Source organism: Sphaeramia orbicularis, chromosome 9, assembly GCF_902148855.1.
Source record: "Sphaeramia orbicularis chromosome 9, fSphaOr1.1, whole genome shotgun sequence".
Classification (NCBI taxonomy): Eukaryota; Metazoa; Chordata; class Actinopteri; order Kurtiformes; family Apogonidae; genus Sphaeramia; species Sphaeramia orbicularis.
In genome coordinates, this window is record NC_043965.1 from 20,878,401 (window position 1) to 20,903,584 (window position 25,184).

Here is a 25,184-nt window from a genome sequence, read left to right on the forward strand (position 1 = left end):
AGGTTAAATAGAGAGAAAATTTCATTTGGGAACTGCCACATAAATAGCACTGGGTCTTAATGGATTACTAAGTTTGTAAGGAAAAACAAAACAAAACAAAATCAATCACTGCTTCTGACTGAAGTTGTTTTACAAGTGGCTTGGATGTAAACTTTTGACATTTTAATTCTGCTTAAGGCTTAACCCTCAAAAACCCAAACAGGCACCAGTGACCAAAAGCATCTATTGATCTAAAATGGGTTTTTCAACCACTAGTCCTATCATTACATCTAAACAATTCAGGTAAAATGCAGTTTGTCAGCTTTTCATCGTAATCATTTATGATATTTAGACGTTTAGAGGCTCCATAATGAGCATGGACACATAATCGTCTTCTGCAACACTGATTCACCAATAAAACCCATGGAGTTTGACGAGTAAAAGCGATTGTAGCTACTAGTTTTTATGTTCAGTTACTGATATATTTTGATGAGTGTCACTTTTAGTTCAGTTTTCTCAGTTTTGATAATAGTAACCTTCACATTTTTGTGAACATCTACATAATCAGTAAATGAACCCTCAAAGATCTAATCAGCCATTGGTGAACAAAAGTATCTACTGAACCAATTCTATCATCAATATATGTAATAATTCAAGTAAAATGCAGTTTCTCAGCCATTCAGAGGCTCTGTAGTGAATGTGGAAATGCCATTATCTTCTGCAACACTGATTCTCCAATACAACCTAAATGGAAGTAATTGTAGACTCTTGTTTTTATGTTTATTAATATATTTTGCTTAAAAAAAAAAAAAAAGTCAGTTTTTCTTCAGTTTTCTTTGTTTTGGTGTAATAACCTTTGAATTTTACCCAAGCTCTTATGAACATTTATATGATCAGTAAATTAAATACAGGAAAATACCTGATTTTCACTGAAAATAATATCATTAATGGTGATAAAATACATCACAAATGTTAACTGTAGAGAAAAATTGATTAGGACATCCACAAAAATAGTGCTAGGACTGGAATGGGTAAAAATGGGAAATACCAGCTTTTCACTGAAAAAATGCAAAACATGGGGGAAAATATTCAAATAAATTGTGATGAATCACATGAGAAAGGTTAAAAGTAAAAAAAAAAAAAAAAAAAAATCATATGGAAGTCAGCACAAAACTATAACTCAGTTTAAGTCATGGTATTTAGTTGTCATACAAACCTCTCTGTTAATAGCCTCTTAGTGTGTTTGTCCTTATTTATTTGAGATCATCTCTGAGTCATCTGCACCTTTCCCCACACTGGCATGGTGAAATGTTTTACTTTGTCAAACAAAACAATGTGACCACTAGAGGGCAGAAAATGTTAAGGTTTAGGGGTTTAGGTTTTTGTCAGATCTACAGCAGACAAAAAGTTCTTAGTATTTGAACTCATATTATATTATTGTTCTGATGATCGATCTTAAGTATGTATGTATCCTATAAACAGAGATCTAACATCTCATAGGTGTAGAAAGTGAACATTCTCAGCGATGCTTCTCAATTTAAACAGGACATAGAGTAACACAGGTAACTAAAGTAAAATAAAGAGAAAAAGAGAGAAAATGCATAGCTTAATTAATTGTTGATGTATATCATTAATAAACAACTTATATTTCATGTACTCTCTATCACTGGGAATTTCCACAGATGTCTTATTCTTATATTTCATCTCCTTCATTGGGTGAGCGTGTCATCTGCAGGTGAAATCAAAAGTTTTTCAGTTTCACAAGACCTGGGACTTTCCTCACCTGAGGAGATCTGCAATTTGGTGGTGCAATCCCATTATGACTCCTTTTAATTTAGTATTTTCAAAGCCCCCGTAAGATTAAATGAGGTTTTGCAAGTTGATAAGTCAATATTACTGCTTTCATAATAGCAGGTTATGTGGCCAAGACAGCTCTCCCCCCTTTACAGAGTATCAATGTGGGAGAGCTTCTCTCCTGCAAAATAATGGTTTTACCATCAATGGGATCAAATTTTAGCCCAAATATGAAGTGAACGTGGCTTCGGTGAGTCTAACGCCTCTAGCAGATGAGAGATTCATTAAGAAAAGGGTCAGTGGAAAGTCATTGTTTTCATTTCATTGGATGACCACGGTTTATGTGGGTGGTCAGGGCTCTGAGGACACTGTCGACATGCAGATTGCGTGTGTTCGAGCGGGGGGAAAGTGAAGGCGAGAGGTGTTGCCTTTGAGGATGCTCCCTGTGCGACTCCTCTCCTCCCTGGACACTACTTGCTTGTTGTTTCAGTCAACAGAAGGGTACAGAGATGGTCCAAGACAAGCACCCAGCCACTGCAGCCCACCCAGGAGCCAAGGTCAGGACCACTAACCTTCAGACACACTCGTATACTAAACCCACCTCCAGTGTTTTATGTTGACCCTGGAGCTGGAAATGAAGACTGAGGTTCATTCATGGCCATTGCAAAAACTGAATTATTAAACTATGCATTTTTAAAGAGTTGATATTAACATTTTAGTCTAGGGATGGGCGTTTCAAATATAATGTGTAAATAATATGTATGTGCAGAACAAGTAAAAAAAATACCAGATTTTCTTTTATATTTCCTGTTTAACTCTTTCGGGACTTTGTTTTTGTATTTTGTTGCTGTACACACTGCAATTTCCTCATGGTGGGATCTATAAAATCTCATCTTGTCAGCATCTATCTGTACATAAACCATAAATAAAGCCAAATAAAATAATTGTTTCAATCAGTACATCTTTCACTGGCTCTCTGAACACTTTCCATCTCTATGCTCACTATGACACACCAGTAAAAATATTTTTATATTTATACTAGCTAACATATTTCAGTGACATAATTACCACCTTGTCTCTCAAACATTCATTCTGCACATGGAGATTTATTCTTGCTGTGGAGTTTTAGGGGTAATTATTTTTCACAGGAGTAATAATACCTACCATTTCTCTCCTATCCAGAAAAAAGGTCTTTGAAACTCAAGAAGATAATTCCAACCCTTCATCTTCTCCAAATGAGCAGGCTGTCAGGTTAAGGCTGTACGGGCAGCGATGGAAAGCAAACACGACCTGAGAAGAGGGACGGAATAGGCAAGGAAAAGGGTAAAAGGAGAAAGGAATGGAGGGAAGGGAAATCTAAGAAGAAGAGTTGCTGTGGGAAATGGATCGAAAAGGCAAAATGAAAAGGCCACTGCCTTCACTGATGACCCAGTGCTCACATATGGCCAGGCTTTGCTTGTATAGCTTCACTTCAAGGCAAAGGGCCCTGCAAACATAAACAGTGGAGAGGCTGCAGCTGGAGCAGGGAGGCAGCCGCTTGCTTACCGAGACCTCTCTACACTAAACAATGGATCAAGTGACGCACGGGTCTTTGGCAGTGCAACAGAGACCCAGGCGGCTCAGAAAAGCCTGTCTTCCGCACGTTTATATCTCTCCTCTCTCAATATTTACCCCACAGGAAAACACACATTTTCCATTCCTTTTGTTCTGCAAGGAGCAAAAGAGCAGACCTCCCTCCTTTTGTGTCTCTCCCACCTTCGGGACAGGACAAGGTCAGGAAGGACAAGTGCCTCTTGGTGCAAAAATTGGAAATAAGACACTATTTTGAGCAGTGGTGGAACTCTGCCTCTCGTCTCTAAGCTCTTTAAGCTCTTCACATGTGTTGGGAATGAACTGATACAGGTTTCATTTTGTACAGCCTCTCCTTTGCATCAATTCATTGATATTCACACAGTCCGGTGGTGAGGAGAGGGAAACAAAGTGAGGATTAGTCTTTCTTATTGTGTGTGTTTGTGCATTATAAAGTTAGCCTGTGTGTGTGTGTGTGCATCTGTGTTATATCTCTTTTATTATGGGGCACAATGGGGAACGGAAGGGCCCAGGAGCCAGTGAATTAACCCAAATTACAGCTAACAGTTGCCTCGGTAACTGGATAGGAATGAGGGGCAAATGGTGTGTAATTTCCTAATGAAGGGGAGGTGTTCTTCTTCTTTGCATTTAGAGACCTCCTCAGTCTGTTACCGTAACAACAGGAAGACTCCAAACCCCCTTAATATTGCAGTTTGCTTGCTGAGTCACCTTCAAGTTTTTTTTTAGATGCAAACTGTGTACCATTCTTGTGTTTAATTACCATACAGGGTGGGGAAGCAAAATTTACAATGAACATTTAGTTGTTTTTTCTCAGCAGGCACTACGTCAATTGTTTTGAAACCAAACATATATTGATGTCATAATCATACCTAACACTATTATCCATATCTTTTCAGAAACTTTTGCCCATATGAGTAATCAGGAAAGCAAACATCAAAAAGTGTGCGATTTGCCGAATGCACTCGTCACACCAAAGGAGATTTCAAAAATAGTTGGAGTGTCCATAAAGACTGTTTATAATGTAAAGAAGAGAATGACTATGAGCAAAACTATTACAAGAAAGTCTGGAAGATACTATTAAAGAAGAATGGGAGAAGTTGTCAGCTGAATATCTGAGGAACACTTGCGCAAGTTTCAGAAAGCGTGTGAAGGCAGTTATTGAGAAAGAAGGAGGACACATAGAATAAAAACATTTTCTATTATGTCAATTTTCTTGTGGCAAATAAATTCTCATGACTTTCAATAAACTAATTGGTCATACACTGTCTTTCAATCCCTGCCTCAAAATATTGTAAATTTTGCTTCCCCACCCTGTAACTATTACCTCGATGACTGCAACATGTTTCTTAAGCCTTTATGTTTTTTGGTATCTCTGGAAGAACTAGTTGCTAATTAGCGACATTTTGCAGACTCTCCCAACCCACAGCAGATTGAAGGTATAGAAACCTGAGCCAAATACGACTAGAGGCCCGGGTCAGCATGGGTCAGCACTCATTCACAGCTTTTTACTAATCAAATCAAACCAGGTGTCAGAGTTTGACTTTTGCAAATAAACCCACAGGGCCAGGACTGTTCCTCTGTCGCTCTGCTCACTGTCCGGTTTACAACAGACTCACAGACACCACCGTTATCGTGGAAGGCAACGTAAACAGACTTCATACCCCGGCCTTGACATATTGAGACGGCACGCTAATGGGAGAACTGGAAAAACACTCTTGTATGCTGATCCCTGCTTAAGTGGGGGAAATTGCACAACATGGTCAGCGATAAAATAAAATAAGAAAAAATAAAACCATGCTCTGGTTGAATTGAGACATTTGTCACAGATCATTCATCGTGATGGTGAGTCTCAGTTGAGTTGAATTATGCAGATAGGCCTCAGGATAAGAGAGCATTGTTTGCCACTGAGCCATGTTTGCTGGCTTCCATTAGCCTTAGACCACTGTCAGTCAATTGGTGAGCCTTTCTATTGTTGGTAAAATGCTAAGCCTCTCTGCTATCTCAGTTGAACCAGACTATGACTACAGAGAAAACAGATAGGGATCTACAAATCTCAGTTGTGTGTGAGTAGGGAATGGGGGGGGTTCCAGATAGAAAAAGGCAGACAGGGAAGGGCTTGGGAATAGAGAAAAGGTTTTTTATTCTCCTCCATCTCGGATTTGAACAGGTGTGACAGATGTGTGGCCTTAATGTATGTGTGAGAAGATAGTCCTGATCTACCACCCAGAAGGACTGCATGCACAAGCCCACACCACGTGTCCTGTCGAGGCACGTATTCCTTTCTCCTGTTTATTGATACCTATCAGCACTTTCTCATTTCTGCTAAACAAAACAACACTTACACAGAGCAGCTCTCTTCGGGGCTTTGCTTACTTCAGTGAAACAGCTGAAAGAGTTCAAACACAGCTGCAAGGTTCGGCACTCACATGTGCACTCCCTGAGAATCACATCATCAGACCGAGCTTTGTTTTCCCACTAGTCGGTAACCTTTCGGAATGTTTGGGATGGTGGAAATATTTTTTGTCACTATAATAAAATTTGACACTGGGGAGGATGGATCCCAGCGGTGCTGTCCTTTCGCCACTAATTCTTCAACTTGCTTGTTGTTATTTCACTAATGGCACAGGAGCTTCTACTCTGAAATGTGAATATCAGATTACTGTGAAGGGAAACCACACCGTCTACATGATACGCGTTCACACAGCAAGTGAGGTTCAGAGTGACAGAGATGTAACAGCCATTAAGGGGTTTTAAGCGAATCCTCGGCAGGGCCACCAACAGTCACGCAGTAATGGTCGAGGTATTCTATAACAGTTGTGGCTATCTGCTACAGCAGGTTGGGTTTCCTTTCACTTATTATCATATCAGTGTTCTACAACTGTTAGAACGACACTGATCCTTTGGTACATATGCCCGAGCGAACATTAGTCTCAGAGTATAGTAAACTGAAAGGCTTTGTTTTAATTTTTTCTAAACAAAAAAACCCATTGACTTACACATTTTCAACTAAAACACAAAATAAAAGAGAAGATGAAGCAGAGGAAACACATTATTTCTGTAGAATAGCGAACAATAAAAAAAAACAACACTTAACCGTGTTATTTCTTCCACAGGAATTTCTCATTGGTTTTCCACAGATTCTTGCTTCCCTCTTCTCCAGAGCGAGTTCTAGCTGCAATGTTAGTCTTAATGCAAACTCTCTGAACTTCTGCTGGGTCTGTCAAGCGGTTGATACTCTCTTCATTGCCCTCATGCAGAATATCCCAAAAGTCCTTTCTGTTGCCCTTTGATGCCTGCACCGGCGTATTGATTTGATGCACAGGTTTTGTATGAGAACTCGGACAGGAAATCGGATCTAAGAGGTCTTTTGAGCCAGCATCCAGGCACTCAGTCATTCTGGACGTAGAAGGTTTGCTAAGACTGTTACTTATTGAGAGTGAGGATGTATTGGGTGTTTTTGGCGAGCCCCTCTGTTGTGCACCTTTAGTCTTAGGTTTAAATAAATCATCGAGGATCGAGGTGTCTCCAATCAAGTCAGTAAGCAAGGAATGATGAGCGGAGGTACATGGGGTTTGAGCATTTTGTTTCTGGCCTTGAAAAGTCTCTGTGATTTGGGAAGAGTTCTGTTCTCCCTCTGTTCCCTGTGCTGTGGGTTTGGATAAAGTGCTGGACCGACCGTGGCTGAGGTCTGGAGAAGAAGGGGCATTTCTGTCTCTGCGGTTCAAGGAAGCAGCAGCCTCCTCAGGCCCCCGACCACTGCTGCCAGTCTGATCAAAGCCAAGACCACCACTGGCTCTAAAGCCTCCAGAACTAGAAACACTACCTCTTTTAGTCCTTTTGTGTCCACTGGCACTGTCGACGGTCTCCTCCTGACCCTCTAACTCAGGCCTTGAAACATTTTTCACAGGTTCTACAGCATTCATTTGTGGGATCTTCTGCTTTTTCTGAGGTTCTGTGGAATTGTCCTGGGGCTTTCTTGGCTCGTTATGGATCACAGACACATTGTTTTTGGGACTTTCAGACTTTTCTTCTGGATGTTTTGGCTTTTTCTTTCTCTTTTGCATACCCTTGCTTTCTGTGAGAGATTTTGTAGCAGTTGTACGAGGCACTGGGGTGGAAGGTGAGCGTTTGGCACTTGAAGTGGAGGCGGTCTGTGCTGAATCAGGTTGTGGGAACTTGTTTGTGACTGTCTTGGCCAATTCGGGGTTGTTCAGTGAGGTGTAATACTCCCGTAACCAGGTCAGTCGCTGGGTTGAGTTGCTTCGGAGAATTTCCACAGCAAATTGGTCAGCTGAGGGGAATCTGAACTTTTCTGCCATTTCCTCCAATTGTTGCCTACACATAAACAGAGCAAAGACACAAAGAACAAGTAATATAATTGTTTTTTTTTTTACTTACAGCTTCTAGAATCCATAATATTTAAGAGTTCCCTAATAGCTGACCAAAAGTTAGTCGATGACAAGTCTCTGCAGTCAGTGGCCACACTCAAACCTCACTTCTTAATTCCAATTTTGTACATTTTTGACTCGTCTCCTCGCCTTATTCTCTCCCACCAAATATGCAAGCAGAGCTGAGGAGAAAGGACATTTTCACCTCAACGTCGTTTTAATTAAATGCAGGTTAAATATGAGGTATAAAAGAGCTCCATCATCCCATTATTTCGTGTAAAGCTGTTATAATCTCTGCCAGATGAGGATAACAGTGCTTGGCTTATATTTAACTTTCTTATGTCAAATAGGCAATGTAGCATTGAACATTTTACATAAATCCATTTTGATTAAATGACAAATTTAACATGAACAAGTTTGATCATATATTTGATGATTTGCATAATCGATGTCTTATCATCTGAGGGATGTAAATGGCCTAACATATGCCATTTAACATAGCTGTTCACACCCAGATGAACAACGAACAATGAATTATTAGGTTTCCCCAGACTGGCAAAGTTAAATCTCAGTTGCTTCATGTTAAACATAATGAGCATTTCTAGCTACAGACGGATCCATTATACTGCAGATGTTATAATGTGCTGAAACAAATTAGCAATGTGTACAGACTGCTTGCTGCACCACATATCCTTGCTGCTTTAGGCAGTGTTGCTAATAAGCTCCCTTTGTTCATGTACATGTCAAATGTCTATACTTTTAAAGGTTTATTATTAAAGTTTTGTATTTCTCTGCAATGTTAACAATGATACTTGTAACACACTTTCACAGCCCTGAAATTCAAACCATTTTCCAACTCCCCCAAATGAAAATTACATGTTAAACATACAATGACTTTCCAACTAATTGCTAAAAGTAATGGCCAGTAATTGGTGATGACTGGGAAAATCTTTAGTCGGGGGCAGCCTTAACAATACTGAGCACATACAGTTAATATGAGGCCTGAATTTGGCACATGTGAACTTTAAATCACACATAAAACACCATTTTCAAAAAAAAACACAATGCCCATACATTTATTCATATCCTGCAGGGGTAGTGTAAGATGAATAGTTCCCTGCATATTCCAGACAGCTATTCCATATGAGGTGTTTTCCTGAGCTCCTAAGTAGTCATTAAAACTGAGGTCTATGCAGACACAGGGACAAAAATACTTCAGTCATTGGTTTTACAGCAACAATATCGTTGTTGGTGTCATTACCATTTGTGGTTTTCACTGGAAAAAACAATAAATAAAGGTAACAGCAGTAAAACCCAACATGCATGCATACAGAATTAAATCATTAAACTCCACGGTTAATTAAGGGAGTATCAATATAAGTAGTGTGTATTTTTACTCACTGGCGAGCCTCTGGGCAGAGACAGAGTCTTCTCCTTGAGGAGTGAGACTGGAGCCACAAAGGTGTCTGTATGTCTGGGATGTGTATGTTTGTGAAGGTAGGGGTGGAGGTGATGCGGTACTGTAGGACAGAGGTGTGTATTTGAGAACTCTGTGTCTGCATGTGTGTGTAAATGCTTGCTGACGTGTGCATGTATCAGTGTGGGTTTGGAAGGCCTCAGGCGATCATTTTTGGTTAGTCTCAGGAGGGCTGTGGTTGTAGAGGGGAAAACTCCTGCACTGTTGGGCCTGAACACAACTGGGTAATCTTTGGCTTGATGCTGGGAAATAGGTGGAAGGGAGAGCTCAGAGGTGGTCTCTCTCTAAACTCACAACACGCACACACACACAGACAGACAGACAGACACACACACAATTCCTCAGTCCCGGGTGGGGGCGCTAACACCATTTCTGTGGTAAGTTTGGCCTTTTTCCCTTAACTGCCAGGAATTTATCTCCACTTTTATTTTCTCCCTGCGACTCCACTCTTCACACCCTGTTTCCTTCTTTCATCCATTTGCCAGCTTTAATCTTATCAGACCTTTTCTTTTTTCCTCTATCGTTGCACAATAAGGCTAACTTTTATTCACTCTGCAACTCACCACCTATGGTATATTTTATGATAGATATTTTTACAGACATCTTCCATTTTTCTTTTATTATTTTTAACTCTAACTCCTTCTTAACCACCCATCAGTACCTGCATATAGCCTGAGGAGTTTCTCCAATCATGAAGGTGGTGTGTCTGGTGTGATGTACACTCCTGCTGCTGAAGGTGACAGGATGTTCTGCTCTAGGCTTCTCCAGGCCGACAGCGACAGACAAAGGCTGACTGTCTGGTGGGCTCTCTGACAGACTCTGGCAAAAACCAAAAAAGCATCAACTTACATAACAGCAATGAGTTGAGTTTCTCTTGTTTGCCTTAGCTTGTTTTTCTTAGCTTTTTAGCTCATAGACCCACTGGGGACTATTTTTATGTTATTTTTAAATATACTTTTATTTGTGCCATGATATTTTTTCAGTATTTGCGCAGTCTCCGTGTATATTATGTGGAGGTTTCTGACTTTTTCTCCTCTCAGAGTAGACTGACAGCTTAATTTTATCATGTGTGTAATGAGGAATTTAATATAGTTTGCTTAAACGCACAAATGGTTCTGTGCATGAACTAATCAGTATGTTTAAAACTTATTTTTGCAAACTCCAAAGTACAAAAAAAAAAACAAAACTAAAATGTGTGTGCTTTTCAGAACTTTGTAATGGAACCACGCTTTTGAAACAGTGGATTCTTACTGTGTTTGTAATGTGTACGTAATGAATCATTCTGTTAAAACATTATAATCACCATTAAAGAGTGTCACACTACTACGAGGGTTCCTCTCTCAAAACGTTCTGCACAGCGCCCTGCAACTCTTCTAACAGCAGCCAATATTAAAAATGATTAGCTGCCTATTGAAGCATTACAGATGTTGCTTTAATTATACTACAGCATGGTGGTATATAAAAAATTCATACAGGAAATTTAAAGCGGTAAACCAATTCGCCCAGTACTACTTCAGGTGACATCTAACATAGCTGCTGTATGTTTGAAGTAGCCGTGTACCAAAAAGACAGTACCTCCTGGGTGCCTAGAAGGTGATTGGCTGGAAGCTGAGAGAACATCTTGCGCTCAAAAACATCTCTCATGGCAGCTCGACTGATCAGCTCCTCCGCTTTGCTCCCACCCACCACCTTCTGGTTAGAGTGGGTATACACCACCTCCTGTACGCCCCCTTTAAACACAAACACATTAATATTGGCATGAAGTTTATTCGCAATTCAACCATTTCTGTAGGTGAAAACTATGTATCTGACCTAGCACGGAGTCAATACTTCCAGTCTTTCCTTTAGACGTTGGGGATGTTTGATTCTTTAAACCTGTGAATGAAACAGTTTTAGGTTTTCCTGTCTGTTGTCCTGTGGTTGCTGCGGCTCGTTCCCTCTCTGTTGGAAAATCCCCTTTGGATGTGTCTGTTTTTGGTCCTCCACGTCTTGATTTTTTTACACTTGGGTGTTCATCTTCTGATGATGTGAATGTTTCTATATTTTCTGTGTATTTGGATCCGGACTTGTTTCTAACACTGGAACTCAGTCTCTTTCTGTTACAGGACAGTTTTTCTCCTCTTTTATCATGTGATGTCATTACATTCATGTCCAAATCCTCTGATTCATCTGAGTAAACTTGAATTTTTGGGACAAACGTTTTGAGATTGTTAGGTTTCTTTCTGTCTGGTGAGGAATCCACATCCACAATCATTTTCTTAGTTGTCCAGCCTTTAAGGTCATGATTCTTTATTGCATCATCATTGCTGCCCTTCAACAGAGAAACCATCTTAACATTTCTCTCATCCTGGGCGGAGTCACTGGTGATTTCCCATTTCTTTCTTTCTACTTTAAAGAAAGATGCTGCTTTTTTTGTTGTACTGGAGCTTTCTGTCTTCTTTCTTGGATTTTCTTCATCTTTATCATCTTCATCAGAGGTGCTTTCCTCAATATCTGAACTACTGTCCCCTTCCCCTGTTCTTGGTTTTACTTTTACCCTTTGGAGAAGTTTGGAGAATCCATGCTGGAGTAGACTCATTCTGCCAGAACCAGTAGCAACTTTTCCACCTGCTGTGCCATCCAGTGCACTGGAATCTGAGACTTTCTTCTTCACCCAGTGCTCCCTCTCACCTTCTTCGCTCCCACTGCTGAAATCCAGCACCCTTCTGGGAATCTCAGATGCACTTCTTTTGTCCTTGGTTGTGTCATTATTCAGTGAAGGTACGTTAGAGGAAGGCCCATTTCCAGGTTCCTTTGATAAGAAAGAAGAGACAAACAGCTGACGAAAGTAGAAAAAGACAGACAGAAATGGGTACAAATTGGGCAGAGCACCAAGGGATTTACTCAAACATTAAAATGTAGATGTTAGAATAGAATAGACTCTCTGGCAGCAACAGTGCACTTACATCTAAGTAACAACACAAAAGATACAGACGTGTAGTAAAAATGTAAAATATAAAATATTCACATATTGTTCCATCAATATTTGAAAGAGCATTTCACTGAGGAACTGCAACTGAAATCAACAAACCGTACAGCGCCTTCCTTCTTGCCATCTTCCAGTTGACCAGCCCATGTTAGAATTTATTGTGCAGTTGAAAAAAGATGTTTGTAATAAATCATAATAAATATCAACGTGACACATGCCCTCCATCATGATGTTACATGAAAAAGACAATGAGGCCAGAACACTCCCTGGAGTTGTATGAATGGGCCTTTATGGGAGTGACCACCAACGGTGATCCTAATTTCATGACTTTTGCCAACTAGATGACTCTTCCATAATGTTGCAGTGCTTGTGTGCGTGTGGTGTTTGAAACGCCTCAAGCTTCTTTCTTTGCGTGTTAAGGCACCCTAGTGTATTCTCTATTTTTTCCAGGAATCTGAATGGCCTCAGTAGAGCTACAGCTCTGTAAAAAAGGACAGTGTACAGCGCACCACTGGTCTGGCTGGGAATAGGATGATAAGGGGGTATCACTGTGTAAATAAATAGCTGAGGAGCTGAAGATAGGCTTCAGTGTGGTCTGCTCCTTCCATTATGACACTGAGTAATTATATCCAGCTGTTTCCCAAAGTTGGAAAAAAGAGATGGGCAGACAAAGACAGCCTCAGAATTCACCATCACTAAAATCACAACTTAGTGTAAAACATGTTTTGTGAATAATTTTTTGAAATAGTCTAACCAAATAATGTATTCCATTGCAGAGTAAGTCCCATACGAAAATAAGTTTTATTGTTGGAAAATAAACACGATGGCCAAAATCTACATAGTTCAAGTAGTCTCCTCAAGACAATCTTCTATTCTATTCATACTGCAAGGGAGCAGGAGTGTCTTGTTTTTCATTATATATTTGTTTTCTCACTGAATGAACCTCTATTTAACCACATCTACTAAATATAGCATATTTCTAAGTTCTGAGTTGGGTAAGAACTGACACTGAAAAGTTAGATTGCAATTTTTAATTAATTTTTTAAAGGAAAAATTACTTTAAAGGTTTGCATTTTTGCAGTGTATTTTAGGAAAGTTAGGTTATTAGATTATAAATAACTGGGGAAGGAAATAACCGAATATTCAGAAATTACAAGTTACATAAGAATGTGTGTGTTAGTTGACTGACAGACAAGTTGGCCTCCCTTTAAGGTATGCCCTTCACTGACGTGGGAATGAGAGGATGTGTGGGCTGCCTGGGAAAGAAGATGGGATGAAGGATGGGAAAGATGTCGTGTTCTGTCTCGTGTTCTGGGTCTGAGAACAGCAGAGATACTCACACTAAGCCCCTTTGTCGTCTCTTCCTCCTCCTTCTCTTCGCCTGTGTGTGTTCTGGTGGTCATTACACCAACCTCCACATGTCCTTCTCGCTAAAATAAGAATCATTATCTTGTCACATCAATGACATCTTAATCATTTACAGACATCAAGTTCTAATGTTCATGTTACACTGAATTTTAAGTTTTATCGAAGTGATGTTATACAACCAATAGAGATAGAGAATATTTTGTAACAGTGAGAGCTGAGATGGAGATTTAGACTGTAGATAGGAAATGATATAAAATTCCAAAAAGGATGAGGAGCAAGGAAGAGCAATTCAGTTAAGGGTCAAAACACAGTAATGTCCCACCTGAGAATGAACTTTAATTGATTGCTGTTCCAACATTTATTTCAATATAAAGTAGCTCCTTGTTTTGGATAATTCCTCATGGTCCAACTAAAGCAAAAATCTATTTAAAAGTAAAAATGTGGGTCATTTAGCAACACTAACCTGTCAAATTGTCTCTAAAATGTCTAGTCAGAGAGATTTCAAATAGTGTGTTTTGACTCTTAAGGAAAAATGTGTGGAAAAAAAATATACCACACTCATCACAGATGCATCTATCTGACCTCTAGAATCTGTCGTGTCAGGCATGTCCCTTGGGTCTGCAGCCTGAAGAGGTTTCTGATCCCAAATAACTCCCCTTTATGGACATCATGACCCTGCACGGCCTCAAAGTAGCGTCGGGCACTCTCCTTACCCACAACTGATGAATGTAGTTGCTGGAAAAAAAAAAAAAAAAGTAAAAATGCAGATATGAAATCAATGTCATGGGCTCAACTGAATTAATTACAAAAGGAGTCAACGAATGTGTATATGCAGCATAGAAACACTTTTCCATTTTTACACACTACTTGATATTTAATATTTCTTTCTAGAGGTAAATAACTCCATTCATTACAACCATTTTCGCCCAACGATTCAAGCAGGAAGAGTAGCTTGTTATTACACTATATATCACTATACATTATTTGTGCATTAAAACTTTTGATGATCATTTGGTACCTGTTTGTAAACTTGTCTCAGGTAAATAACCTCCTCAACAGTCCCCAGTGAGATGAGCCTGAGAACAGTCACATCCCTACACTGGCCAATCCGATACGCCCTGAAGAGAGACAAATACAATGTCCACGCACACAGATATCACACACATCAATAACATGGAACATTTCTAAATTGGACTGATGTGGTAATATTCAATGGATGTTTCTATAATGTAAGATATGGGCAGTAACTTACCTGTCAATAGCCTGGAGATCATTGGCTGGGTTCCATGTGGGGTCAAATAACACCACCACATTGGCCCCAACAAAGTTTAAACCAAGACCCCCTGCCCTGATAAAACAAGATTTAAAACTGTAAATATCTGGCATAAGAACACAGACACAGGACTTAATATGGTGTTAATTTAGGATTAAAGCAACAAATATTAAGTGTAAAGAAGTATAACCACTTCTGTATATAGACTGACATGGTGGAAACCAGGCAGAGGTTGATGTGAAAGGAGCTATTGAAGTCTTTGACGATCTGGACTCTCTCTTTGGATTTGGTGTTTCCGTCCAACCTGCTGTAGTCCAACCCCTCAGCCATGCAGTAACTCTCCAGAACATCTAAGAGCTAAAAGGTTCAACACACAAGAAAGAATTGATAGGTGTCCAAAACACACCATATCAACTGGCTCTAAGTCTAATAAATAAATAAATACGTATCAAGGCTGACAGTAAATGAATGACGAGGATATAAGAACCAATCCATTACAACATAAACAATTCAAAATATTAAATAAATATCTAACATACCCTTGTTTTTCTACAGGTAAATAAGCTATTCAGTAAATTAACCTGAGCATTCTACAGCAAAAACTGCACTGACTCCATGATTACTAAATAAAAAAAAGCCTACACCAGGTCTGCAAATATGACCTCATAGCAGCCAGAAGCCAGAAATGTTATCATACTGTCTCAGGTGACAGGAACCATTAGACTCAGCACTCTAATGGCTTTCCCTTGTAAAACCTAAGCGCTTACTTATTAATCTGTGTCATGAGTCAACCATGTCTCCCACTACTATTGTTTATACAAACAAGTTGGCTCCATTGGCTCCAAAAGCAGTAACACTTAAGAGTGTGTGTGCTTAAACCTGTTACTGTGTTGTGGGATGAACTGACGTAACGGGATGTAAAGCTCTAAAAACTAGCGTTTTAGAAGATACTCCAAATCTAGCACCATCTTAAATCCTTCAAGATTACATCACCATGAGCATAAAATCATTTTCCTATGAAAAAGTCTTACAGTGCACTTCATCGCACTCACACCATACGCATCTCTGCAATCATACGTACAAACAAAAAAAAATCTCAACATCTGAAATCTAAATCTTAACACACACAAAACACCCAAACACAGTGGTTACCTTAGTTGAGAGGGAAAAAAGAAGCACTTTGTCTTTCTTCTGAAGATAATATTTGAGCAGCTTTTGCAAAACCTGACAAAAAAGAAAGAGATAAAGTCATACAGCTTATACAGCCTCTAACTAACTGAGCTTTAGTTCCAGTGCTGTACCTTCATTTTCCCGCTGTACATCGGGTCTGACAAGGCCTCAAATGCTTCATCCTTGCACCTCTGCACAAAGTCTGGAAACTTTTGGAAGACCTTCTTACAAATGCCACTCACGTACTTTTCCTGCAGTAATCAATACAACAAGCAAATGAGTAAATTACTAGCTGAGTGTGTAATTATTAGAATAAGATATGATCCTACATGGTCTCTGTAAAACATTTTTATGAGATACAACCACTGGATAACAAGTACATCAAGGCTGACAATATGTTTCTACCTGATTCTTGCTGGTGCCTGAGCTTGACTGAAGCAAGGCTACATGGTTGGCAACCTTCCTCAATATGGTCAAATAAGTGAAATACAGCTTTTTCAATTCCACACCTTCTGAGTTTGTCTGCAATAGAGGAAACAGATATTATTTCAATGCTCACTCATAGGATTATATGACAGGAATCAGAATTTTATCAACTGATCAACTATTAGATCATATATTTAGCATGTTTTATGATTAATGGTGCTATCAAGTTTTAAATCTGATTTCTAATGAAATAAATTAATTTCAATGTGTTCTAGTTTGCTTGCGATCCCTCTTTCAGTCAGTAGACACCACTCTTTTATCTGAGCAGTATCCAACTACTGGTTACACATCACAAGTACCAACATGTCAACACTGAAATGAGGAAACAACATTATTTACTTACTAACTTACTGTACTGTACCTTCCAGCTCAACACGAACACTGACAATAAATATTGTAAAATTATTACTGATATATGTATGTTTGGTTTTACAATCAGCTAAAAGGCATTTAAACAAACTTTTGTATTAGTGTTACACTAAAATCTAATGTATATGATCATAACTGGCACTGGCTCTGAAACAAAAAACACCATACTGGTCCACCCATACAACATTGTATGGGTTAGGGTGTATTTTATATAAAAACATGAAATTTGACAACTGTCCACTTAAAAAGAAATTTGTAGCAAAAGGACCAACGCTTAAAGTCAGGTTTTAGTCAATACACAGTAAATAATATAAGATAGTGGTTACTGAAGGTGACTAGACCTCATAGCAACAGCGCCTTCTGGTACGCCCACTCTGACAGTCACATTTCTCTGAAGCTGTCAGCAGTAATGTCACATCTTCAGTGTCCAGAACTGTCTGATATAATGTCTGCTGAAAGTCTGTCAGAGAGCAATACACCACCTAAGAGAAAGCACAACAAGTTTCTTTGACATTCACTTAAATATAGTTTAATATTACCAGTGTCGTTGTCTGCATATGCCAAATATTCAGGAAACTGAAAGACACTCATTGTCTGTGTCCATTTTAACACCCTACCCTGTCATCCTTCTTAGGCAGCTGCTCTTTGATGAGAGCTTTAGTCCTCCTGAGGAATGAGTGAGAAATCTTCCTCACAAGGGCTCTGACAGTCTTCCTGCCTGTTGCTACAGCGCGTTTGGTTGCACTGTGCCTCTGTCCTTGCTCAATTGGATCTGAAAACTTGTTTTTGAAATGTCCTAAGCTGCCAAGACACCCAGACTGGGCCCTAGACAGGATTAGAAAAAATACAAAATGTTGCAAAATACAAACCATAATCATATTACCTCAAGGTCTGGGAGACATGTTTGAAATGAGCTAATACACATGACATAAACATGACATGTACAATGTGCTTTTTGGGCAAAATTGAATAAGCATACCAATCCATGACACACCACAGCTCCTCAAGGTTGTTCTGTAAAATGGTACCGGTAAGGCCAATTCTAACCTAAGAGAAATATAAACACGAAGGTGTCACTGAAAGCAGCTTCTCCACACAGTCAAGTCAGAAGTACAGGTGGGCTACAATACATGTCCAAGAACAAAAAGGGGAATCTCAGTGCAGTACGACTTTTCATTATCATAATTAACTGAAAATACTTAGTTACATGTTTGTAATATTTCACTTGACACTCTGCTTTTAATATGCTCAAAGTCACAAGGACTAACCTGACATCTCAGCTCCTTCATGGCCTGAGTGATCTGTGAGTTTGGATTCTTTATCTTATGGGCCTCATCCACAACCACAGCCGACCAGTCTATGCTACATGGAGGGCAGAGGATAACTTTTAGAAACATCATGTAGCTACATTAAACAGTTTATCTTATAACAAATGTATCACTTCAGGTGTGCTTACCTGTTAAACTGATCAAGACAGAGGCGAAGAGTTTCATAGGTGGTCAAAGCAATCTCAGTTCGGCCCTTCTTAATGCGAGACAGCTCCTCCTCTTTCCTCAGCCCATGGACCACCACACATTGGAAGTGACCCCATGTCTCCAGTTCATCCTTCCAGTTATAAAGCACTGACAATGGAGCCACAATCAGAAATACCTAGAATGGATCAGAGAAAGCACGCAATGATGCCGATCACATAAACATGAACATTGTAGCCATATAATATTGTTGGACTTCTTAATCTGACTAATGAAACTTTATAACAAAGAAAATTTACACTTAATTTAAATTCTCTGCATTTAAATACTAACTTTGTTTGGTTTATTCTGATTGGAAGGGACCTGACTCTGCAGAAAGTCAGGCCGGTTGTTTTCAATGTCCTCCCATGTGCCCGTTTTGTGCAACACAGCAGCAAGGAAGCCAATGACCTAAAATACAATTACACAAGTAGAGAGAAAGAAAAATGAGAGGGGAATTTAAAACATTTAAAGATTTTTTTCTAATCAATATTTCTTAAATAGTTTTACATCAAATACATTTTTTGCTTTCACCTGTACAGTTTTTCCTAATCCCATATCGTCCCCCAGGATACATCCCCTGGAATGGATGTAATTGTTGTAAATAAACTTGATGCCCTCTCTCTGGTAATCTCTCAGATACCTGTTGATAGTGTAAGGCACTTTGTCTCCACCAACACCATTCAATTCTAAGGGCACACATTTCCTGGCGTCTGTGGCACTGCTGGGAAAAACTGGTTTCTCTTGGATAAAGTGATTTATGCCTGGTCTCATTAGTTTTGAGACAGACACAGCTTCCTCTCCTGCAGGTTTATTGCAGTCAGTGAATACCACATATGCTGTAGGATCAGCATCAGCAGTGGTGGAGGAAAGCCTCTGAATGGTAGCTTCTCGCAGGATGCCATCTTTTGGGCCAGGAGCCAGACAAGTGTCGCCTTCACTCCATTTCACTGTGAAATGGTGTTACAATTGGTGAACAGAGGTCTGATAATACATATAAACTATAAACAGTTAAACTATAAACCATATGACTACTCCGTATACATCAGCGAAAGGTAACGTTAAACATCATGTTAAGGACCAACAGCGATTAGCTAATTGTCGGCACGACCTTGAATACGTTTATAGTATTTTCAAACCGACAAAAAAGCCTTTCAAACCTTTTCCAGCACAAGTTGAAGCCATCCAAACCCAATATAAGATCAGCAGCCTCTCTCCTCTTGTTGTGGAGAAAAGGTCTGTGGGACTTGTAAGCTAGCTTGAACTGCTACCATTAAGTGTGAACGTTACACCAAACGAAAGCTTTGCGCTTAAAGCAGAACAAAAGCTGGCGTTTAAATAATCTCTTCATACTTTTTCCGCTGTACATATGATTTCCTTTTCTATATAAAGTCCCAGTTAAGCACAGAGCAGTAAAACCAGCAGCAGCTCCACTGCACCTCGCTGAATGTTTATGCATTTTCGCTTTGAGTGCCGCACTTTCGACAGATGGAAGTTTTTCAAGTTATTGAAAATACTGACTCATAAAACGAATGAATAATGTGAAAAATACTTATAAGTACTTATTTTGTAATTTACATTGTTTCTTTATCGTTATTGTTAACAAAATGAATATTATGAATAATGTAGAAAGTGCTGTTTTCAATTTCAACGACCCTTACAAATAAAGAAATTTGTAATTTATTACAGTAAAATGTGAAATAATAATAAAAATTTATTTATTTATTCATCTTTAAGTGCAGGCATATGCTTCATTTTAGAATTACTCCAGGCTACATTCAAATTCTGTAATGTCTTTTAAAGAATGTAACATTGCCTTTTGTTATTTATTTATTTTTTATTTGTTTGGTTTGTTTACATAAATTATGTATGTTCTACACACAGTTGACCAGAATTTTTGAATTGTTTTTCTTTAATCATTAATCATATCTTTTTTAGTTTACATAAGACAACACCATGTTTTTATATTCAGATAAGATAAGATAAGATAAGATAAGATAAGATAAGATAAGATAAGATAAGATAAGATAAGATAAGATAAGATGTGACTTCATTTATCCCATCGTGGGGAAATTTCAGTTAACAGCAGCAACATACAATCAGCAAGTGCAGAGAAAAGACAGGTAGAAAAACCAATTAGTGAAAAAATGAAATATAAAGAGGGGGGGAAACTATGCAGATGTGCCATTATTTCAACCACTAACACAGTTGCATTAGTAGTGCACTGTAAAGAAATTTAAGATACACACATGGAAGACCTGAGACTTTGGTGGTCTGAACATGCAGTAACTGCTGTCTATGTTTGGATCTTGCCTTGGGTTGATATGGTGGCCATCAATAAGCTCACTCTTAGCTTGTCTGTTGCTATGTAGAACAGATTTGTAAACAGAGGACAACACTGTCTCCGTTCTCCATCCCCGATTTGACTTTCCCTAAACGTTGGCTGTGGCGCTCCAGATGAGGCACGACTAGGTCCGTTTCTTGCCATGGTACACTGCCATACAAAAATGGAACTTTTTGTTCCTGTTTTCTCAACACTGGGAATTTATAGGGCAGCTGCTGCAGATGTTCTCATAAAGAAAGCCCAAACACTGATGTCAGGTTTACATACTGCAGTAGATCTCACACACACTTGTTCTCTTGCTGAACCACAATGGCCTTCTCTGGCCCCATATACAATAACACATTACTGTTCAAGCAGATAGAGTTGGGATAAATAGATCACTGGCAGAGATAAGAAGTCATCATCCATCATTTTCACAGATGATTATTTTCTTGAGTGACTGTGTCAAGTGGGCCATGTTAGAGTCTGTTTTCCCCCTTTTTTCTTTTTCCTTTCACTTTAAGTATTTGATTTCAAACTGTAAATTAACTTTGTTCCATGATAATTTTTTAAAAAACTGCTGCAACTGACAAGAATTTAACCACAAAAGCAGCTATTTTCTCTGTCATGTTAGTGAAATACAAGTCAAAAGGGTTTCACCCAAAACTAAAGATTATATTATAAAAAAAAACAAACAAAAAAAAAAAACTCATCCACACAGGATGAATCATCCTAATAACTTACAGAAGTATTAAGAGTCCAGATCATTTTTTTTTAAACATTATTACGTCATATTATAATTATATTATATTTATTGGGTATTATTATTGTCATATGATATATATGTAAGCACCATTTTGACAATTAAAGTCTTAGAACTATTTATGTGGTGACAACCAAGTGAATATTTCTCTACATTTAACCTTTCAGAATTAATTTATTAGCATTCATTATAACATTATCCCCTACATTTAGCACTTCTCAGTGAATGCCAAGTATTTTCCTGTATTTATTTTACTTATTGTAAATATTCAGAAAGGTTTTTGTATCAAAACAGGGAAAACTGAAGAAAAACATAATTTTCCAGCAAAATATATCAATGACAGAAGAGAAAAACAAATGACTACAACCAGTGTAATTTATCAAAATGCATGGGTTTTACTGGTGAAACAATGACAATGTTGCCAGTGTTGCCATGTTCACAACAGTACCTCTGAATGTCCAAAAAAGCTGCAGAAAAGCTGACAAATTCCTTTTTGTCTGACTTATTTCAATTTAGTAGTTCAAAGTTTATTAAACATTTTAGATGCTTTTGGTTGCTGGGTGGTGTTCAGGTCTTTGAGGATTAATGTAGCTGGTCAATGTGTGGCAATTTTTTTTCACACTTTTAGTTAAATGTTTAAAATTGCATTTTGAGTTGTTTGCTATTCTATAAATGTTTCAGTGTGAAAAGTACAATATAATCATCTGCAATATGCAGGAAGCAACATAAATGGTAAATTCTAAGGCAAAGTACAAGTACCTGGAAATACTAAGGACAATTCTTGCCTAAAAGTACTTAGTTTTAATAGGTTATAAAATGCTTACTTAAACAGGTAAATCAGAGTAGTAGTTCCTTACACTGCCTGTTTAAAGAAGGCGCTTAATACATAATCTTTTAAGACTGGATGTGCACAATTCCATAATTTATTCTAATCAGGATGGAAAGGTGCATTCTCTTCCATCCACCATGAAATTTCCCCTTTGGCTTTCCTGAAACCCACCTGGACTGCCTTAAGCAAAGTTTAAAAAAAAAAAAAAATGTTCTGGACTAGGTGTTTCCTGCAGCTACAGCTTTCATCTCAATCAGATTAATTTGGCTGAACTGAGGTTCAGTTTGAATAAAACATAGTGTTGGACGAGGCTGAATTTCTGTTGTTGGTCATAATCAGTGGTTGGAGAGGAAGACCTGAATAGAGGTCTTGTCCTGCTCTCAGGAGCTTAGGAAACACTCCATCTGTGTTCCACCACCTCTCTCCCATGAGTCATGAGGGTCTGCCCCGGGCCAAAAGCAATTACCACCATGCCAAAAATGACAGTTTTAGCTTTATAAGCATTGATTGCAGAGATGGAAAATTAGGTTGATAATTCATGGTTTCTTATTTCTCATTTGTATTCTCCTGTTTCCCCATTCACTTGCTTTTCTGTCCACCTCATTCATTTCTTAATAATTCATTCATCATGCAGGTGTGTCTTCACTTGAGGAGACAGGAAACAGGTTTTTTAATGTTTGAAATTAATATTTTCCACATGGTTTTTAATTTGAAAGGCTGAAGTATTGGTCATGGTATTTTGGGTGCTTTTCTTCCTCTTAATCTCCTTTTACAACAGTAGCTGAGACATTTTTTTCTTTTTTTCTATTCATTTGATGGGATTTAGAAGTTAAAAAGGAAGCGATGACATGTTCGAGCATAATAACCTACTTTGTAAAGATTTAATGAGTATTTATGAACTTTTCAACTGCACCATGTGTGTCACTGGAGGCATTTCATCTTTTTGCATCTATAAAAGACCATAGATCTAGAAAGGTGTCCATATAAAGTGTGTGTTCAGCATGTAAGAAATCACACATTTATTTGATTCCTCATGTTTGTCACTATTTCTGCTGTAACTCAGACCTGTGCTCGGGCAATCCCTCTGCCACGCTGGGGCCACAGACGGCCTTGGTGACACAACTGATTCTGTTCAGTGAGCTGAGCTGCAACGTAGATGCCTCTGATGACCTGAATTTGATGGCTTGTCTTTTTTGTCTTGCAGTGAGATGGAAAACTCTGTAGAGCAACATATTTACGATCAAACTGCCTCTCATTACACTGCAATCTCATAGAGGAGCCTTTTGTTTGTCCGCTTTGGCCACACTGAACACATCAACCAGAAAGTATAACTGACTGTGGCGTCTGTGAGTGTGTGTGTGTGTGTGCGCATATGATGTGTGCATTCCTCTGATTGTGTAGTTTGTGTCCTGCTATCAAAGGCTCCACAGGCCCTTTAAAACAGCTGATTTAATGGCTGACAACAAAAGTCTTGGACCACATGACAGAAATACAACAAAAAGAGGAAAGAGCCTGGGATTTCCGTCTCTGTTTCACTTCATTCTGGTCACAGTCACCCTCCTACCGCCTGGCATGGTGGATAGGCACCAAGTGTTTGGTCTTGGAGTGAAATAACTGGCTGCTAGACAATAATACCCCCTCTTCCACTCTTCTAAACCACCCCTAACCCAACATGAACACCGGCAGGGACTCAAAGAGCTGCATGACTGCACGTCCCAACAATGAGGCCACACAAAAAGCACCAACTCAGCAGAACTGGACGTCCGTTTCTCAGGCGTTTAAGCATGCAATTATGTTCCCCTCTACTCCCCAGTTCACAATCAGGATAGAGGGAGTACAACATGGTGTCTGTAGTACTTCAGTTCCTATGGGGGAGATGTGGAGACGTTATAATTGAGATTGGGAAGATTTTGCAGTACTTGTTTCCAGCTTTCCATTTTAAACTGTAAAGTATTTGACTGCCTTTCAACAATGGCAAAAGTACACGTAGTCTTTACTCATGCAGAGGTGCAGATACTTGTGCAAAAAAGACTTAAAGTATTAAATTGTAATAAGTATTAAAGTAAGTTTACACAAGTAAAAGTGAAAAAGAGCATAAAACTTAAAAGTAACCATTTTATAGGGACATTTTTACTGGCAGTTTTTTTTTTAACTATTAATATATGTGAAGAAAATGTAACCACTTTAAATAAAATGAATAAAATATGCTAAAAATAATGAACTTCATTGTGTGTAAATGGGCAACAGAGATGAAAACGTTATCATGCATGTTCACCACAGTGCAGTCTCCCTTAATTTTCTGTTTTTCTCTTCTTGCATCTTTTACATAAATCTTGTTCAGTTTTCCATATGTGATCATTTAAATTAAAATTCATCTTTGTGTGCACAGTTACAGTGATGCAAAATAAAAATGGTTAATTCCTATCAGATGCATTGAGACTAAATTAAAGAATGTGCTTTGAAAATGTACCATAGTACCATATTTGGTTCATTACCCATAAGTGGCAAAAAAAAACAAAAAAAAAGAAGTATAGATAAAAATAGAAGAGAACACGTAATGTGAAAGGAATTTCAGAACATTAGAACAACATAAGTGCTGATCCAGACACCCGACAACATCCACATTATCCCTTTGAACATCATTCCTTACATTAGTGCCATTACTTCATGGTACCTAACAAAGCAGGTACACTCCCTGTTCATGCAGAGGTGGACCTTACAGACCCTGTAGACCACACTGGACCTGAGATTGTTGACGACCCACTGTCCTTACTGTAACTGTTGCTGACACCGTTTTGTAATGTGTGTAGAAATTATCAAAAACAGTCACTTGCCCAATAAAGGGTTAAACATTCAATTATAGAGACCTGACAATGTACTATATAGCAACAAAGTA

At 38.6% G+C, this 25,184-nt stretch overlaps 1 protein-coding gene across 1 annotated transcript; it reads right to left on the reverse strand.

The window, feature by feature from the left end:
• Positions 1–5,479: 5,479 nt before the first annotated feature.
• On the reverse strand, positions 5,480–19,810 carry ercc6l2 (excision repair cross-complementation group 6-like 2). Its single transcript, XM_030143814.1, has 20 exons — positions 19,534–19,810; positions 18,908–19,323; positions 18,668–18,784; positions 18,319–18,512; positions 18,131–18,224; positions 17,842–17,909; positions 17,480–17,687; positions 17,204–17,344; positions 16,413–16,529; positions 16,139–16,258; positions 15,990–16,061; positions 15,049–15,194; positions 14,817–14,912; positions 14,583–14,682; positions 14,147–14,299; positions 13,537–13,626; positions 11,041–12,019; positions 10,804–10,958; positions 9,890–10,047; positions 5,480–7,698 (listed from the first exon to the last, which is right to left on the reverse strand). Exons 1-20 carry the CDS (start codon positions 19,556–19,558, stop codon positions 6,462–6,464), a joined length of 4,686 nt encoding a protein of 1,561 aa, XP_029999674.1. The 5' UTR covers positions 19,559–19,810; the 3' UTR covers positions 5,480–6,461.
• Positions 19,811–25,184: the final 5,374 nt, after the last annotated feature.

Coding starts and splice junctions, on each gene's coding strand:
- ercc6l2 (XM_030143814.1), bottom strand. CDS start 19,558: ATGGCTTCAACTTGTGCTGGAAAAG. Junction 18,225..18,318: donor TGTCTTGATCAGTTTAACAG/GTAAGCACACCT, acceptor CCCTCCATGTAG/CATAGACTGGTCGGCTGTGG. Junction 17,345..17,479: donor TGCCTAAGAAGGATGACAGG/GTAGGGTGTTAA, acceptor GCTTTCTCTTAG/GTGGTGTATTGCTCTCTGAC.